Genomic DNA, 18,693 nt, shown 5'->3' on the forward strand with positions numbered 1-18,693 from the left:
ACAGAATGTTACTTTCAGTTTTCAATATCTCTAGGCAATTTTTTTTCCTGAAATGTGGTATTTACTTTCTCCTTCATCCTAGATTTGTGACTTTTTTTCTGTGAGACACAAGTCTCACATTGTTTCTGAATATACTATCCTTTGTAACTTTAATTTGGCAGTTAAGTGGTGCAGTAGATGAGCCCCAGCCCTGGAGTCAGGACTTAGTTCAAATTCAGCCTCAGACACTTGATACTTAATAGTTGTATTACCCCTGGGTAAGTCACTTGACCTGATTGCCTGGCATCCAGGGCCATCTTCAGTCATCCTGATTCATATCTAGCCACTGGATCCAGATGGCTTCAGAAGAGAAAGGGAGGCTGGTGACTTAGAACAGCTCTGCCTCACTGAAATCCAATTCATGTGCTTGTCATGGTATCACCTCCCTGAAGTCATGGTCTTCTTTGAGAAGAAACGACAATCATCATCATCAACTTTAAATAGAAAATGTATGCAATTTGTCTAGTGCTACTTCTTATACTTTTTTCTTGTCAAATATTCCTCTAGAAAGTATTTTTGAGATCTATAGCTGCATTTTCTCTTTAAAAAAAACCCCTCCATTTTTTAAAACATCTTCTGCTTTTATCTTCTAAATTACCCATTATTTCCATTTATCTTATTTCCCACTTCTGACATATTTTTCCTTTCTTTCCCATCTTGATTTTTTTCAGTCATTTTCATTCATGTTCAAATCATCAAGATCCTATTTGGTTTTTGTTTTTATTCTTTGCAAATTATTGGAGTGGTTTTCAATTTCCTTCTGTAGGTCATTTTACAGAAGAAGAAATTGGGGCAAACAGGGTTAAGAGATCTACCCAGGGTCACACAGCTAGGAAGCTGTAAGGTTGGATATGAACTGGGGAATGTGCCCTATGGCACCACCTAGCTTCCTAATCTTGACCTTCCAGTTAATTAAGTCAACTTCACACTATCTTCTGTTCTTGAATTTCTTGCCACCCCCAACCATCACAGATCATCTTTTGCCAAACCCTAGTCCTGAATTCCTCCCACCATATGCTCCTTCACTTCTGTAGTCACATACTAAAACAAGTTAGAAGTCAATGAACTGTATTTACTGGGTATAATTACCAATCCAGATCCACTCAGCTTCAACTGGGCCCTGGGTGAAGCAAGGCAATCCTTTTTAGTGCTCCCTCACTGATTCACTGCTTCACTCCCCAAAGATGCTACATAAAATTTCTTTTCTCCTCTCAATTATTGACCCTCTCAGGCAGGTGTGATAAGTGATTAGGTTTCATTTCTACATTAGTTATGGGAAGATGAGAAAAGTAGTTTATATCTTACAGAGAAATAATTAGGGAAGATGAGGTAAGAAACTTTAGTTTAGAATCTGAGGAATATTGGCTTACAGGTGTAAATCCAGCTAGTTTACATCTTACTAGGAGGCTAGGGGAATCTCTCTCTCTATGGAGAGGAAGGGGACTGGCAGAGGAAGACAAAGGACCATAGAATTAGCAGGTTAGGTGAATTAGTGAAGGAAGTGGCACCAGTAGTCAGGTTCACACATCAGTGTTATCCCTTTCAAAGTCTGACTACCAGATTGTGGGGAAGGGGAGGTTTAAAAAGGAATCTGAACCCAGGTGGGTAGAGAATTGGGTCCTTTGGATAGGCCTTTGACCTTGGCAATCTCCAGCCAATTGGGGACAAGGAAGGGACTTGTGTTTCTAGACAGGAATGGTTGACTGAATGACTTTGTATGGACTAATCTATTCAGTTTCTAGGTATAAACTCTGAGGCAAGAGTCAGACAGTATCTAAGCTGAAAGATTCCTAGAGGGATTTTCCAATGTTAACACTTGAGAATTTGTTCTACATTGACTGTATTCGAACAGTGTGCTCAGAAGTGGGGTTGATGCAAAATTGTAGAGAAAAGGTGTATCTTGACCTCATGTACCTGGAGGGACTAGAAAGGGAATATGAGACAGAGACAAAAATGCCTATAATGAAAACACTGTATTGACATTTTATGGTCATTTATGGTCCACAAATCACTTAAAACAGCTTATACAGGGTCCTTGTCTCCATTTTGCAGATGAAGAAACAGAGTCCAAAAGGTTGACTTTCCAAAGTGCACATAAACAATAAATAACAGAATGGAGGCTAGAATCTAGCTCTTATTATTTCAAATCCAATGCTCAGTCAAGTGTATGAGAAGTGGAAACAAAATAAGGTATCAAGTTCAGAGGGAGAAAAATCATTTATATTGAAAGCAGCATGGTGCAATGAAAAGAATATTGAATATGGAGCAAACTGAGTCCAATTCTGGCTTTGTCACTAACTACCTGTGTGAACATAGGCAAATAAGTTAATTTCTTTGGGCCTTATGTGTCCTCAATGAAGAAGGTGAATTAGAAGACATTGCTTTTTTAGGGTCTTTATAGCTGTCGATCTATGATTGTATCATTAAGGAAGGCTTTGTGGGGGAGATGGCATCTAAACTGACCTTTGAAGAAAAAATATCTTTCAATGAGTGGAAGTGGGGAAAGAGTGCACCAAACATTTAAGGCAGCAAGACCAAAGGTATGAAGGTAAAAAAGCTGAGTGTCTAAGTGGGAGAGGAAGGGGGAAAGGCCATGGGAGCAGCTCCATGGAGATAGGTCATACAAGGATCACTGCATCCGTTTTGCAGATGAAGGAAAGGGTGGTTCATAAAGGGAAGTGAGTTATGGGTGGCTGAGTGCTTATTAATTGTTGGAGCTGGCACTCAAGTCCTGATTTAAACAAGTACAGGGCCATTATCCTCATTTTGAAGTTGATGAAACAGAAGCCAAAAGGTTGACTTTCCAAAATGCACATAAAAAAATTAGTGGTACTGGAGTTAGAATTTTATTTCAGGTCCAAAGGCTCAGTAAGTAAATGAGAGGTTCAATTCTTTCCCCCTCCTCTCATATGCCAGTAATCACTGGACAGTGGATAGCCCTTTGAACTCATGTGTTCCCAAGTACAATCCTACAATCTTATTTGTTCAAGGTGACTATTTTTTTCAATGGACATTTCTAGATTCTATTCCCATAACTCTCTCATAGAACATAAAAGCACCTATACTGATGGCCACTTTCAATTTGTATTTCTGAGTTTCCAAGTTGGGCAAATGTCAATTACTCCATGGGCTAAGCTCAGCCTAGTCTCAGATACCAAGGAAATCAACTGGGATTTATGACAGTGATCCATGTTTTGGAGAGTTTCTTGTGAGGTCATTATGAGCTCCTCTGGGGAAGCAGTGCATCTGAATAGCAGATAGCACCTGAATACTTAAGCTTCCTTGACCAGGAACCTCTCTCCAGACCAAGCCTAAGAAACTTTATAATCCTGCAATTTTTTAAACCCTTGAGATTTCCTTCCATTATCAGAACAGTCGAAAGTGTCAAAAGTGATGACTAAGATAACTTATCTTGTCTGAAAACTCAACCTCAATATTTGCCTTCCCAGTTTTTTAGTGAATCTCTTATGCTTCATGGCATTCTCAGAATAATTGTATGATACTTTTTAAAAAACCGAATCATACAAAACAAAGCACAATGGAGGTGGCTTAAAAAAAAATTTTGTAAGACAAAGAACAAGGTGGCATTTTGCAAAAAGACAAAATACCAGTAATCGGTTGTCAGAACTTTTGATTCCTTTGATGTACGAATTGTAATTCTGTGTTTCTTCTATGAAAAGACAGACCTTAGTTCAGAGAGCCCATCAGCATATACTCTAGGCTACAATCAAATGGATTACTTGCCCTCCTCAGCGCATCACCTAGGTATCACAATGGAAAGAATGCTAGTTCTGGAGTTAGGAAGAACTAAGTTCAAATCCAGCCTCAGGAAGATAACACTTGTAACTCTTGAGAATTTTAATTCTCTTAGGATAGTTAAAAGAAACATACTTAGAGAGAGGGTATGGATATAAGATGACCATGAAAGTGTTGAGCCTTTAGCTAATACCTCAGTTAATGAAGGTTGAATAGAGTTGAAGGGATTGTACTTCAAGGTTATGGATGTAATGAGACAAGAAGCAATGTTGGTTATGAGGGTGCTATTGAAAAAGAGGGAGGGAGAGTACTTAGAGGATTCATATATAATTAAAACATGAAGTGATCTTACTTTGCTAGACACTTTAGTTATAGGGACAGAGGGTGAGAGTGTGCCCAATATTTTTGTTAAGGTTTTAATGCTATTAGGGATAGAGGGAAAGAGAGTACCTGATACTTTGGTTGGGGAGGACTATAATATTAGGGTTAGAAAGCTATTAGGACAGTGGGAGAAGAGTGTTCTTAAAGGAACAAAAAGATCATGAAGCTTTGCTTATTGCTTTGATTACAATTGGAGGAAGTATGCTTAGAGAGGGATATAATTGGTTCATGAAATGATTTGGCTTTTGCATGATGCTTTGGCTGCTGAGGATTTTGTGTCCATGGAGGGTACTTGAAAAGAGGATGTGCTATAAATTGACTAATTTGATGTGATTTATGACTCTTGAGAAGTTTACTTCTAATGAGACAGAAGGGGGGAATGCACTTAGGCAGTGACTATGAAGTAATGTAGCTTATCAAGCAATCAATCAATCAAACTTTAACAAGGTAGATAAAAGGAATATATTTTGACAGAAGGTTGAGGCTATCAGACAGGGTTAAAACCACAGAGACGAGAAAAGAAGGATTATAATAGGAGAAGGCTAGACAATAGAGGGTAAGTAACACTACATGAAGAGGCACAAAGAACTATTATAGAAGCAGGAAAGAAGGGTATGAAATTTTACTCTCAACAGATTTGACCCAAAGAAAGAATAACACACATTCTTAATTGAGTTTAAAAATCTATCTTACCCTACAGGAAAGTAGGGGGAAAGGGGAAGAAGGGATTGATAAAAGGAAGACAAAGGTAAAAGAAAAGTTGATATTAAAATTTAAAAGAGAAATTAAAGGGGAAAAGGATCAAGCATTGAGGAAGAGGTATAAGAGGAAAGGAAGGAGAAAAAAGTATAAATGGGGAAAGACAGCATGGAGGGAATTAGTAACCTTAGTTGTAAATATGAATGGGATGAAAGCTCCCAGAAAAATGGAAGCAGACAGCAGAATAGATTAAAAACCAGAATCCTACAATATGTTGTTTACAAGAAACACATCTGAAACACGGAGAAACACACAAGGTAAAGATAAAAGGCTGAAGCAAAATACATTATGCTTCAGTGAAAGTAAAAAAAATCAGGGGTAGCAAATCTGATCTCAGACAAAAAGCAAAAATAGATCTCATTAAAAGGGATAAAGGTATCATAGACAATGAAGTTGTTCATTATTAAACATATATGCACCAAGTATAACATCCAAATTCTTAAGAGAAGCTGAATGAATTACAAGGAGACATAGGCAGCAAAACTATATTAGTGAGAGATCTCAAAATCTCTCAGAATTAGATAAATCTAACCACAAAATAAACAAGAAGTTATGAGAAAACTGAAAAGGGATGAAAAAGAATATATTCTTTCTTCTGCAATACATGGAAGTTATACCAAAACTAGCCATGTACTTGGCATAAAAACCTTAAAATCAAATGCAGAAAGGCAGAAATAATAAATGCATGCTTTTCAGATCATGATGCAATAAAGGACCATGGGAAGATAAACCAAAAATTAATTGAAAGTGAAATAACCTAATTTTAAAGAATGAGTAGATCAAACAAGTCATAGAAGTAATTAACCATTTCATCCAAGAAAATGATAATGATGTGACATCACACCAAAATATATGGGATGTAGCCAAAGCAGTTTTTAGGGAAAATTTTATATCTCTAAATGCTTATATGAATAAAATAAAGAAGAGATCAATGAATTGCGTATGCAGCTAATAAAGCTAGAAAATGGACAAATTAAAAATCTCCAATTAAAATGGATAAACCTTTGATTAATCTGATTTAAAAAAGAAAGAAGAAAACCAAATTACCAAAAACAAAAATTAAATTCTTCCTATTGAGGAAGAAATTAAATAGATGATTCGGAGCTATTTTACCCAAATTGTATGCCATTAAATTTGACAATATGAGTAAAATGGATGAATATTTACAAAAATATAAACAACTCAAATTAGCAGAGGAGGAAATACAATACTTAAATAAACCTATTTCAGAAAGACAAATTGAAGAAACCATCAATAAGCAACTTAAGAAAAAATCTCCAGGCTCAGATGGATTTAAAAATGATTTCTACCAAATGTTTAAGGAATAATTAATTCCAATTCTATATAAACTATTTTACAAATAGGAGTTTTGCCAAATTCTCTTTATGACACCAATATGGTGCAGATATCTAAATTAGGAAGAGCCAAAACAAAGAAAAGTATAGAACAATTTTAGACTACAAGTTGTTACTAGGATAATAAACCAAGATTTATACCAGGTAGGCAGGGATGGTTCAATATTAGGAAAACAATCAACATAATTGAACATATCAATAACAAAACCAATAGAAGTCATATGATTACTCTCAATATATGCTGAAAAAACACATCTATTGAGGAGGATCTGCATCCTTTCAGGTGCTGAAATGGAAGTCAGCATTCTTGACTCTTCTCTCTCATCTTCACCCCTCAAATTCAATCAAATAGTCTTGGCAAATATGCCTGCATGATATATCTCAGTCTGTTCCATTCTCTCTACTCATATAGCCACCAACTTCTTTCAGACAATAATCTGGGTCTAATATCACCATCCTCTTGAGAGACTGTCCTGATTCTAACTTCTCTTGTTCCCCCTCTTCATTTCATTCTCCAATTCAATTTATTGTTCCTAAAGAAAAAAAAATCTGATCACATCACTTCCCCTGATCAAGATGTTCCAGTGACATTTTCTGGTCCCATTAGCAGAACAATATTCACCCATTTGGTTTAAGGGTCTGCTGCTGGCACAGGTGCTGGAATAGTTTGTCATTTCCTTCTCCAGATGAGGAAACTAAAGCTAATAGGATTAAGTTACTTGTTTAGAGTCACACAGCTAGTAAGTTTATGAGGCTAGATTTGAACTCAGGTCTTCCTGACTAGAGACCTGGCACTCTGTGTACTATGGTACCGTACCATCTAGCCATGCCTTTTGTTGCCTTAATGTTCTAAGGCAAACAGATATAACTGTTACACCTTTCAGATGACAGTCTATCTTCTCCCTGAGCTTTTGCCCAGGCTGTTCCATGCCCACACCTTCATCCTTAACTTCCTTCCAAACTCAGCTCCAACGTCTCTTCCTAGAAAAATTCTATTCTGAACTCTTCCTCTTCTTAATTAGTGCCCTCTGCCCAGAAATCACTTTATATAGATTCTAGCATACCTGCTCATGGTGTTTTCCCTCATGACTGGTATGTAGTAAGTTCTTAATAAATGTTGATTGAATAAATCTTCTGGAACAGGCCTAGAATTTTCACATTTTCTCACTATTTTTGCTTTCTGTTTGAGAAGAACACAAGTTCCATGTACTCTTCCCTCCCATTTTTTTAATATCCTTCCCTCAGTTGGACTCCTCCTTTCATGGTCCTTCTCTCAGTGCCTTACCTTTTCACAAGCTCCCCAGCATCCTGGCTAGAGAGAAGGTTTCCTAGGGTTGAATCTGTTATCTTCTTAATAAGAGGAGTTTCTATTTACTTAGCAGTTTGAGAAGAACAGTAATTTATTTACCCAAGGTTCCAGACTTTAAGCCTCACACTCTACATCCATGCCCTAGCAGCTGATCATTCATCCTTGTATCCCACATTGGGCCACAAGCCCAACAAGCCACAGCCTACAGAGGAAGGACTTGGGTTTTCCTGAGGGCCAGGATATCTTTCCCCCACCCCCACCCCCTGCCATACACATCTGCAGTTCACAACCCAACTAAGACTTCAAGGATAAAACGTAGGGAATGGTTGTGAGTACATAAAGGTTAAGTGACTTGAACACAATCACACAGCCTCAGCAGAAGCAGGGATCTGAACCTGGGTCTTTCTGGGGCAAGCCTAGCACTCTAACTCTGTCATCCTGCCTCAATATCCATGACACAGAGACACTAGATAGCTTGGCTTTGGTCAGGGTTTGGGATTTCCTTGGTGTGAGATGCTTCAGATGAAAAAACTTCCTCACAGATGGAGCTGGAAAGTCTTAGATAGGAGTTCTAGAGTTCAATAACCTGGGTAGGGCCACAGAACTGATATAAAGCAAAACACTTGAGTCTACATATTTCTAGCTCCCAGGGCCAGCTCTCTATTCATGATGCCACTTTGTCATACAGAATATACAGTGTCTCCCTACCTGCCTACTTTTCTGCCAATTTATCTGCCTCCTTCCCCTACTTATCTGGCTCCCTCCCTAACAGCTTTCCCCCCACTACTTAATCTCTCTCTCTCCTAATTATTGCCTTCCTCCTCTATTTCAGCCCCCTTTCCCAACTAGGTGCCTTTTCCAGCCATCAGCCCCCCCCCAATTATTTGTCTTTCTCTCCCTACTTAATTATCTTCTTTCTACCTGCCTCCCTCCCTATCTTCTTCCCAACTTCTTTGTCTTCCTCCTCTACTTCTTTGCTTCCTTTCTCATCTATTTCCCTCTCCTATTTATCTGCCTCCTCCCCTATCTACCTCCCTCCCCTACTTATCTGTCTTCTCCTCTACTTCTCTGCCTCCCTTCCCATCTAATTTGTTTTCTTCCCCACCTGTGTACCTCCCTCCTATCAGCTTTCCTCCCCTACTGATTAGCCTCTCTCTCCCCAGTGATCTGAGCTATCTATCTACTTTTCTGCCTATCTCTCTACCTGTACACCTGCCTGTTATCCATCCACGTAGGTTAGGTGCTAACTACCTGCTTTGGTCTTACAATAATACAAGTTAAGTCATGGAAAATAATGCCAGAATACTGATAGTGGGAGGGACCCAATCCACTTACATAGTTGTCTGAAACTGCAAAATACAGCAGGTTCGTCAGAAACTGGATCTCCTCGGGAATAAACATCAGGTTATTGTAGCTGAGATCCAAGTGGGTTAGTTTGGTGCAGAGGAAGAGTTGTAGTGGCATGTTCTCAATCTTGTTGTGGTCCAGGTAGAGTTGCTCTAGTTTGGAAAGGGTGCCGATCTGGGCAGGAATGTAGGCAATGTGGTTGTGCCAGAGTTTTAAGCATGAAAGGTGCTGGAGATGCTGGAAGCTGATAATTTCTTCAATGGTTTTGAGATTGTTTTCTTTTAAGTTCAATTCATGCAGATTGATGAGGCTGAAAATGGAGTGAGGAATGCGCTCTAAGTCACAGTTGAGGAGCTCCAGGCTTTTCAGATTTACCATCTTTTTCAAATTGTTCAACACCACCAGTTTGCTTCCTTCGTTATCAAGGGACAACTTGTGCAACCCAGGCAGCGTGTCAATGATCACTTGGGGGATTCGAGACAACGTTGTCTTCAAGTAAAGTGTCCTTAGGTTCTTGAGATCCTGAAAGCCCAGTATTGGACCCTGGGCTGTGCTCAAAGTATCAAACATGATGAAACCGGACACATAAAATTCCTTGAGGTTTTTGAGGTGAAATATCCAACGAGGAATCTTCCCCCTTTCTGTAAATTTCAAGCGGAGTATTTTCAAATTCTCTTCCAAGAAGCTCAGTGCACTGTGGTCAACCAGGAGGGAGGAATGATAAATATTCAGTTCTTTGAGATTGACTAGTGTAGAGATGGCAGGGGGCAGCTTGACTTCAGGAATCAGCTCTAGGGTGAGCACCTCTATTTCAGTCAGCTCAAAGATATTATCTGGGAGTCCACTCAACATGAAAAGATGGAGTTCCACCTTGTCCTGGGAGTTTTTCACCAGCTTGTTTTTTAGCTTTTCCATTGTCCATTCATTATTGAGGTTGATCTGTTTCAGTTTGTTTTCACTTACCTCAGAGAGAAATATGGAAAAGCGTTTGGAGTAGAGTGGGTCGTACTGGTCTGCAAGGTGAAGGATGAATGCAAAGTCATTCTTGACATCAGGGATGTCGCTGTAATTACTTTTCTCTCTTAAAGCCTCGAAGGAGTATTCCTTAAGGGAAGTCCTCAGCATCCACCACAAGCTATATGAAGAAGTGAGACCATAGAATAAAACCATAATCACGTAAAATGAAGCAAGTACCTGAAATATCTGTGCTAAGGCATAGACACAGTGGTAGCGTTTATATCCTGTAAAGGCCTGCATGTCAATGGGGCAATCAATTTCTAGGGTGATATAGGTCAAAAAATATGGGACATAAGCTATGATAATGATAAATAAAATGACTTTGATTATGATCTGCCTCATATATACTCTATAGATGATGTCTTTCTGCTCCACGTGCAATCTGAATCTTTTGACTTTTTCAAAGATGGCTTTTGCTTGTTCCCCTTCTTTTTTGTCTAGGACACTGGTGTTTGGGCTTTCAACACTTGATTCCATGTTTGCCTGCCCAACAAATGATGGCTGATGGCTAGCATTGACATTTGTAGTTAATCCATAGTTTGAAAACAGAGCTTTGCCTTTTCTGAGGGGGATTCTTACAGACTGTTCAGCTACGGTTTCTGAAAGGGCGCGTGTGGTCCAGGGAGAATCAAAGCACTTATGAAGAATGGAGACAAAATGCTCAATCCTGGAACTGGTGCTGGGGTAGTGAAGCCAGAAGTTACTGCATGCAGCAAAGATGAGAGTGTGCAAGAGCACCAGGTAAGGAAAAAACTTGGCGAACCAATGGAGTTGCTTCTCATAGCACACCGCATCGATGTAGGCATATTGCTGCTTGTGAAGGTCATTCTGGATCCGGATGGGTGGCATAATTTGGAACAGGGAATTCGAGGAGGTGCTGTTGAGTTTAAGCATTTCCAAAGGCACTACACAATGATTGTTGAATTCTACTTTACAGGGAAGACAGCACAAGATTTTGCTATCAGCAAGTTGAAGAGCTCCCGACAATACTGCCACCAGCAACATAATCAGGGTGAGATAGTACCAGAAGACGTCCCACCATGGTCTTAAGATGTGATATGAACACTGGCTATCTGCTATGGATTTGAGCTCTGATAACGAGAGCATGGTGTTCACTTGGAAGGAGACAAAACAACTAGAAAAGAACAACAAAGAAAATCAGTCAGGCAGGGATCCCCAACATGCACTTCCAATCACACGAGATAATCACAAGAGCTGGCATTTATAGAATCCTTTAAGATCTAGAGGAATACTTTACAAATATTTTCTCACTTGATCCTCACACCAAGTTGCTTGGGAGGTATGATTATTATTCCCATTTTTGAGATGGAGAAACTGAGGTTAAAATTACATCATTTGTCCAGGGTCCACAGCCAGTAAATTGTCAGAAACTGGATTTAAACTCAAAGTCTTTCTGACTCCAAATCCAGATATCTATCTACTGTGCCACCTGGCTGTCATAAGAAGAACTGATAATAAACAGCATTTAAATAGGGTTTTAATGCTTTTAAAAAGTGGTCGAAAATATTATCACCTTTTATCCTCATAACAACTCTGGGAGGTAAGAACTAGTCCCACCCCATTTTACAAGTGAAAAAACTGTTAAATGGCCTGGCTAGGGTCACACAATTAGTAAATGTTTTGAGGCTGGATTTGAACTTAAGTAGTCCTGACTCCAGGGCATGAATGTTTTATCCACTTTCTCTTCCTCTTGTTTTAAATGTTTTTTTTTCCTTTTTTTGGTTCTATCTGACTCTTCATGATACCATTTGGGATTTTCTTATCAGAGATACAGGAGTAGTTTTCCCTGTCCTTCTCTAGTTCATTTTACAGATGAGGAAACTGAGGTAAACAGAGTGAAGTGGTTTGTCCAGGATGACCCAGCTAGGAAGTGTCTGAGATCACATTTGAACTCAGGTAGATGAGTCTTCCTGACTCCAGACCCAGCACTTTATCCACTGCACCACCTAATTGCTTCACTCCATCACCTACCTGCCTGTAAATACAATCATGATGCTCAGAAAGGAGACAATGAGCTAGACAAACAAGTTTCTCACCAAACATTCCACCTTCTTAAGGAGGAATAAGTTGAAAGCAGGTGGATGGGTTGACTGGTGACAAAGCGCCTCAGTTACCTGTTTTTGTTGTTGTTGTTTTTTACTAGCACTCTCTTTAGGCCATTCCAGGCAAGTCAAGCTCTAGAAGGAAGAGAACAGACTTGCTTTGGCCTGCTCAGATCCATATCTGAGCCTCTGTTCAAGGAGAGAAAGGGTGGCATTCAATAAAGGCCCCTTTATCCTCACCAAATTCTGTTCATAGTTAAGTTGTTAGAGAAACACAGGCCAAACTTTTTTTTTTAAATTGACAGTAGGTGTATTGTTTTCAGAATATTTCCATTCTAATTTCTCTTCTTCAAGGAGTCTGAATAAAACCCTCAGACTTTAGGGTATGCTACCCCTAGGGAGCCTGACCTTTGATCAATAAATAGAATCTCATTGCTGGGAGGCCTTGGAGTCTGGATGCTGTTCATGATCTGACAGGGGTCTCCCTGCTGCGTGTGAAGGTGAAAAAAGGACCCCTCTAAATAAAATTCGGGAGAGATCTGATAATTTGCGTGGGGAAAAAATTTACATCCTTAATTATAATCCATTTCCTTGACAATCCTGTGTATTTTATTTTATTTTATATCTTTAAAAAGACTGTTCACAGAGATGTCCATGAGTTTTCCCAGGCTATCAAAAGACATCCAAGAATTCTCATTCTAGAAAACTTCTTTCTCAAGGTTTATCAATCCACTAAGCACACATCTCATTAAACTCCATATCACAGTTTTAATCTCCTTTGATCAAGCTATCTTTAAACAATTTGGTTTCATCAAACTTCAGGGTCTTTCCAAGCTGGGCAGAAACAGGATTAGCCACCAGAAGAGATGGAAAAGAGTGACCTGCCCGGAGCCAAATGGGTGCATTCTGAGAAATGTCTCCCATGCACAAAATTATCTGCAGCTTTGAAGATGAGACCACTGCTTCTGAGTCACAGATTATGACAAATGATTAAATGCTTGGCCTAGTTGGACTGTACTCTATTATTTAAATGGTGATTTCTCTTTAGGAAAACAAGCTGGATTTTCCAGTCCAAAATTAGAAAGTTATTTGTCTAATTTGGATAGAAAAATGTTCCTTCCCTCTTTTGCTCTGCCTTGCACTTGTGTATTAGTTCTCCCAGAATCATTAGTTCCTTCAGACTAAAGACCCCGACTCAGTGGCAAGATTAGTAAAGTGGTACATGGGATACCCCAAGTCTAAGTCTACACATACAGTCTTAATTTGACTGAAATTTCGAAGAATGGGTCAGTGGAAGATGCAGGATCGGTACTAATTCCCACTGTGACTATGTTCTCAAAGGATAGGTGGTTATAGAGGAGGTGAGATTTGCATCACATCCACATGGATGAGATCATAACTCCCCTGGAGTCCTAGACTGCCATCACTGATATGGGATTAAAATAATGCTATCATTTTGTTTTTCCTTCTTCAAAGCTATCGAAGAGTTCTTGGATGAGATTTAAATGAAGACAAGACTAAAGCAGAAACATCACCAGGGTTCCAAATAATTAACCTGTAATAATATTGCAGGGAAGACAAAGGCCTGCAACATAAAAGAAAGCAAGAAGAAAAGTAAATAAGACCAATGGCCAGAGAAAAAAATGTGCAGTATAGATACAGAAAACTGAAGGACCACTCTCACAATGCTAGTCTTCCTCATCAAAAAGAATCATCTTCCAAATGAGACAAAGAAGAAAAGAATCCAAGTTTGTCTTAAACACCTATCATGTGCCAACCACTGGATTAAGTTATTTAGAGATACCAGCTCATTTAATCCTCATAACAACCCTGGGAGGTAGACACTATTATGATCTCCATTTTACAGATGGGGAAACTGAGGCAGACAGAAATTAAGTGAATTGTCCTGTTTATCACTTTGTTGGATGAATCATAGTAATCAAATCTGCAAATGAAACAATGTTAGGAGAAGTAATGAATACAGGAAAAATCAGTGTTTAAAAACTTCAGCAACCTTGAATGAGGCCAAAACAACAAGATGGATTTTAATAGGGGCAAAATGAAAGGCCTGTATGAAATCTATGGAAAGAGTTCTTTATGTTTTAGTTGATTCCATAGAAGCCAGCAGAGAAGCTGATGCAATTCTAGGCAACAGAATAGAAGAAGAATTTTCAGGTAAAGAGAGTATACTCTCCATACTGGTCAGGTCATAGCTGGGCATGGATATACACTTCTGGTTACCACTGTTCAAGAGTCACTGACAAACTAGACTGTATTTATACAAAAGGACATTCTCTGTGAAATGGTTGAGGAACCTGGGATTTGGTGTGGAGAAGAAAATGCTTTAAAAAAAAGAGGGAGAGCTGTCTTTGATATCTGAAAGGCTCCTATATAGAAGGAACTGCAGGCTTATTCTGTATTTAAGTGCAAATGGTGCAAGTCAAAAAGGAATAATATCTCTAAAACAGACCAAATACTGATGATGTTAGGTAACACATATTAATTGTTTAATAGTGATTTTATTATTTTCTCACATATTATTTGTGTAAGGGTAGTCCAGATGGAAATGCACATAGTTTAAATAGTTATACTTACTACACTGGTAAAAGGGAGAAAAGCAGGTATACTACTCTCTTCAGTCAGGAGGTCTACACCTTTTGAAGTTTCTTAGGCACACCATCTCTGACTTTGTCTTCATTCTAGGTGGAAAAAATACAGGCATCTTAAAGTAGCAACAATATTTGGAACACATTTATCATTTCTATTGCAAGGTATCCCCTATAAGACAGGCTATAGGAAACAAATTCCTACAGTCTTGCTCACTATAAACATTACTCACCTTTTGGGAAAGTTGTTTGCCCAGAGACTTTCCCTGACTTCCATCAAAAAACCCATAACAGATGCTGTCACACAAAAGGTCAATTCTCATTTCAGGATCTCAAGGTTCTATACAAGGAGTTTTCTGCTTAGATCCATAGAAAGCTGCACCCACAGACATGCTCCCCAGGACATTCCCAAGGGAAGTGAGTTACTTGACCAATACTAGTCTTCAAATTGGAGTCTGGATGCTTCATACAATCTCTGCCCCTCCTGGTTTAAGAGCTCAAAGGCTAAAATCTATCACTAGAAAATCAATTCCTAGTTAACTAGAAATTCTTGGCCTTGAGTATTTAAGCAAGCACATCTGTCCTCAGTAAGTTCTACTTGATGGCAGGAGCCATGCTAACTGGAAGACTCTCCTGGAGAGACTTTTTCAGACTCAGAAAATGGAAACAGGGGACAATTTCTACTTAATGAATAAAGATGCTACTATCATTTCTAGATTAAACAGATGCTACTTAATTTCTTCTAGATAGTTAATCACTAGGTAAGTAGTTATTAAGTAGAAACTCTGCCAAAGGTACAATATACTAGGGCTTGAGTTAATATAGATCTCTGAATATGTAGGTTTCATTCCCAAGAAAAATTCCAAACAATGAGATGGCAGTGATCCATGGGCATTTGTAATGCTAGAGGTAATATCTTGTGACCCTGGGCAAGTCATATATCCTTTTACTCTGTCTGCCTAGTTTGTTCATCTCTAAAATGGGAGATAATAACACCTATTTTGCAGTGATGTTGTGAGGATTAAATGAGATAATAGTATTTATAAAGTGCCATGCAAACCTTAAAGCATTTATCACTAGCCCTCCTGTCTCCATTTTCAATAAGGACTTCTGAGTCATTTAGAAGAAAATTTTGAGACATTTCCATTCCCAATGTTAATATAGACTTTTTGTGCCTAACCTGTGGTAGACATTTCTAAGCTCAAATTGGTGTGATCAGTCTCATTTGGACCCACTGTAGATTTAACTTGATATAGTGATGTTATTTTGGTTCTCTTCAATTATAAAGGGAAATTAGTAACATCTAGAGGTAAAAAGCTAGGTCTCCTGCCAAAACTTGGATGTCTAATAGTGAGAAGTTTTAAATGCAATGACTATGTTCTGAATTGGTGATTTTTCACACTCTCTCCATCAAGTAACTAATTACTAGGAGTGTCTGGTAAGTAGAAAGTCCATTTCCTTCCTCTCCCCACTCAAACCTCCAGGAGTGAAAGGAGTTTGCTTAAAATTTGATCAAGCAATTTTAAAAATTATCTTTAGCAATTGATATTAACTTTTCATATTTGTAAGTTCAAAGACTTAAAAAATCTTGGACATACTATTTCTGGCAATAGTATCACAACGTTCTACCACTGGTTAGTGTAGTTAGAAATATATCAAACTTTTCCCCTTAACTGGCCATAAATGAAAACAGTTCTTCTTCCTAAAAGCTTGAAAACTCAACAAATCATAGAGCAGGGCTATCATACTTTAAACAATGAGTACTGCCATCCTTGAATGACAGGACAAGGTACTGAATGGACAGCAACACATAAGGGCTCCAACACAGCTGATATTAGCAAGCTAATCTCTTTAACTCAGTAGTTCTTGCCCTGTCAGCTTCAGTTCTCTGGTCTAAGTCTAGAACATGACTTATCTGCCATTTTCCAGGCAGACAGAAAGATGAAAGATTAGATATTATCTAGAAAGCACTTAAATAGTTGGTTCAACAGTCTATATATGAATATTTACACCAAAATAAATCTACTGTTTAACTAAAAAAATTATTAAGTCCTTAGTAAATACTTAATGTTTATTGACTGGAAGCCTTCCAAGGAACTCAAAACCCTTTGCAGAGAGATTAGGAAATTTTCAGGCCATTGAAAAAAATGATTTTATTTGAGTTATATGATTGGGGGGGGGGACGAAATCAACCTAGGCAGAACAGTTAGAATTGACTGCTAGAATTAACATCATTTAGACTGTTTAATTTGACATTTTTAGGTCATATTTTTTTAGACTTAAAACAAGACAACTCTTTGAAAAAAAAAAGAGAAGTGGGTGCTTTTAAATGAATCTTTGTATAAGGAGCTATGTTGTATCTATCCATTCGCACCCCTTAGAGGAGGATTACTTAAGAGCTTTGCTCTGGGGACAGACCACTGCTTCAGCATGGTCAGTTGGATTCTGAAGATGCCCTTAATTGAGAATGACTGGGTTGGGGCAGCTAGGTGGTGGAGTGGATAGAGTACTGGCCCTGGAGTCGGGAGGACCTGATCTCAAATCAGGCATCAGACACTTAATAATTACCTAGCTGTGTGGCCTTGGGCAAGCCACTTAACCCCACTGCTTAAAATAATAACAACAAAAGAGAATGACTGGGTCAGTGGAAGAAGTCAATGTCATTCAACAGGTTTTTATGAAGTGACTTCTATGTATAGTCCTGCGGACTGGAGATTCAAAGACAGCAGGAAAAGAGGAAGAGATACAACACTTACATGGATTAATAATGATAACCAGCATTTATTTGGCACTTTATAAATATTATTTTAAGTAAACAAAATAACTTTGAGGTGGTAGGGGTCACTAACAACCAAGGGAAAATGGGAAAATCTTTCAGAGGTGGTAGTACCTGAGGTAGTACCTTAAGAAATCTAATGATTCTAAGAAGTGGCATATTCCAGATGTGGGAGACCCTGGGCAAAGATCCTGAGGTGGTGGATGAGAGGGGGCACTGCTGAATTTGGAATAGGCGTTGTGTGAAACCAACATGGAAAATTAGACTAGAGCCAAGCTGGGAAGAGCTTTAAAAATGCCAAGGCATAGAGTTATACATTTTCCTAGTGGCAAAAGAAGACCAATAAAGATTGTTTTTAAACAGAGAAGTGAGGAAATCAGATCAATGTTTTAGGAAGATGATTTTGGAAGCTGTGAGGAAGATGGACTGGATAAGTCAGTCAGGCAACAAATATTTATTAATCACTTACCATGTGCTAGGCACTGTGCTTAGCACTAAGGACACAAATACAAATAAAAAGAATAATGTTTCTTGGCATCAAGATGCTTCTAATCTAAGGGAAAAGGACAATACTCAAAAGGAAACAAAGGGAAAGTGGAAAGAAGGCCCCTGAGGTCCATATCCATGGGACATGCTAGAGAAGTCTAAAGATTGTCCTAAAGTGGTAGAGTTGGACCAAACCCCCTCCATAAATAGAGGACCTAGAGATCATGGCCCTGCTCTCCATAGTCACAGGAGCAGAAGGTATTGATCAGATGTGAATACCAAGCAGATAGGTAATGCAGTAGATAGAGCACTGGACCTAAAATCAGGAGGATCAGAGTTCAAATCCGACCTCAGACACTTAAGACACTTACTAGCTGTGAGATCTTAGCCAAGTCACTTAACCTCTTTTGCCTTGCATCCAGGACCGTCTTCAGTTGGCCTGATTCGTATGTGGTCACATTCAATTCATATGCTTGTCATGGAATCACCTCCCTGATACCATGGTCTTTTTCAAGAACAAAGGACAAAACATCATTATCAACATCATCACCAATAAGACACTGAAGATCAAACATGAAGCCCAATGAAGCTGCCACTGAAATAGTTCAGGTCAGTATTGGTTATAACTTGTGGCCTTGTTTGCTACCTTTTCATGTAGCAATCATTAATTCTGGGAAATTTTATTTTCCATTCATAGAAAATAAGACCAAAGTTATCTAAATTTTCAGCCAATGAAGATGACTGGCCATAGATTCTAACAGTCAAATAAACTAACCGAATACAAACATCAATTGACCTC

The 18,693-nt window shown here is 38.6% G+C and overlaps 1 protein-coding gene across 7 annotated transcripts in view; it reads right to left on the bottom strand.

Annotated features, from left to right (window-relative positions):
- LRRC8B (leucine rich repeat containing 8 VRAC subunit B) overlaps positions 1-18,693 on the bottom strand; it is a 96,618-nt gene that overhangs the window by 7,703 nt on the left and 70,222 nt on the right. For 6 of the 7 annotated variants that reach the window (XM_074221711.1, XM_074221714.1, XM_074221712.1 and 3 more), the window contains 2 exons: positions 14,622-14,725; positions 8,935-11,098 (listed from right to left, as the gene is read on the bottom strand). In XM_074221711.1, the coding sequence (XP_074077812.1) occupies positions 8,935-11,070 (2,136 nt within the window). In that variant the 5' untranslated portion in view covers positions 11,071-11,098; positions 14,622-14,725. Of the gene's footprint in view, positions 1-7,330; positions 7,436-8,934; positions 11,099-14,621; positions 14,726-18,693 lie in introns of those variants that run through there. The other variant, XM_074221717.1, reaches the window with a different exon arrangement.

The sequence above is a fragment of the Macrotis lagotis genome, chromosome 2, assembly GCF_037893015.1.
Source record: "Macrotis lagotis isolate mMagLag1 chromosome 2, bilby.v1.9.chrom.fasta, whole genome shotgun sequence".
Lineage (NCBI taxonomy): Eukaryota > Metazoa > Chordata > Mammalia > Peramelemorphia > Peramelidae > Macrotis > Macrotis lagotis.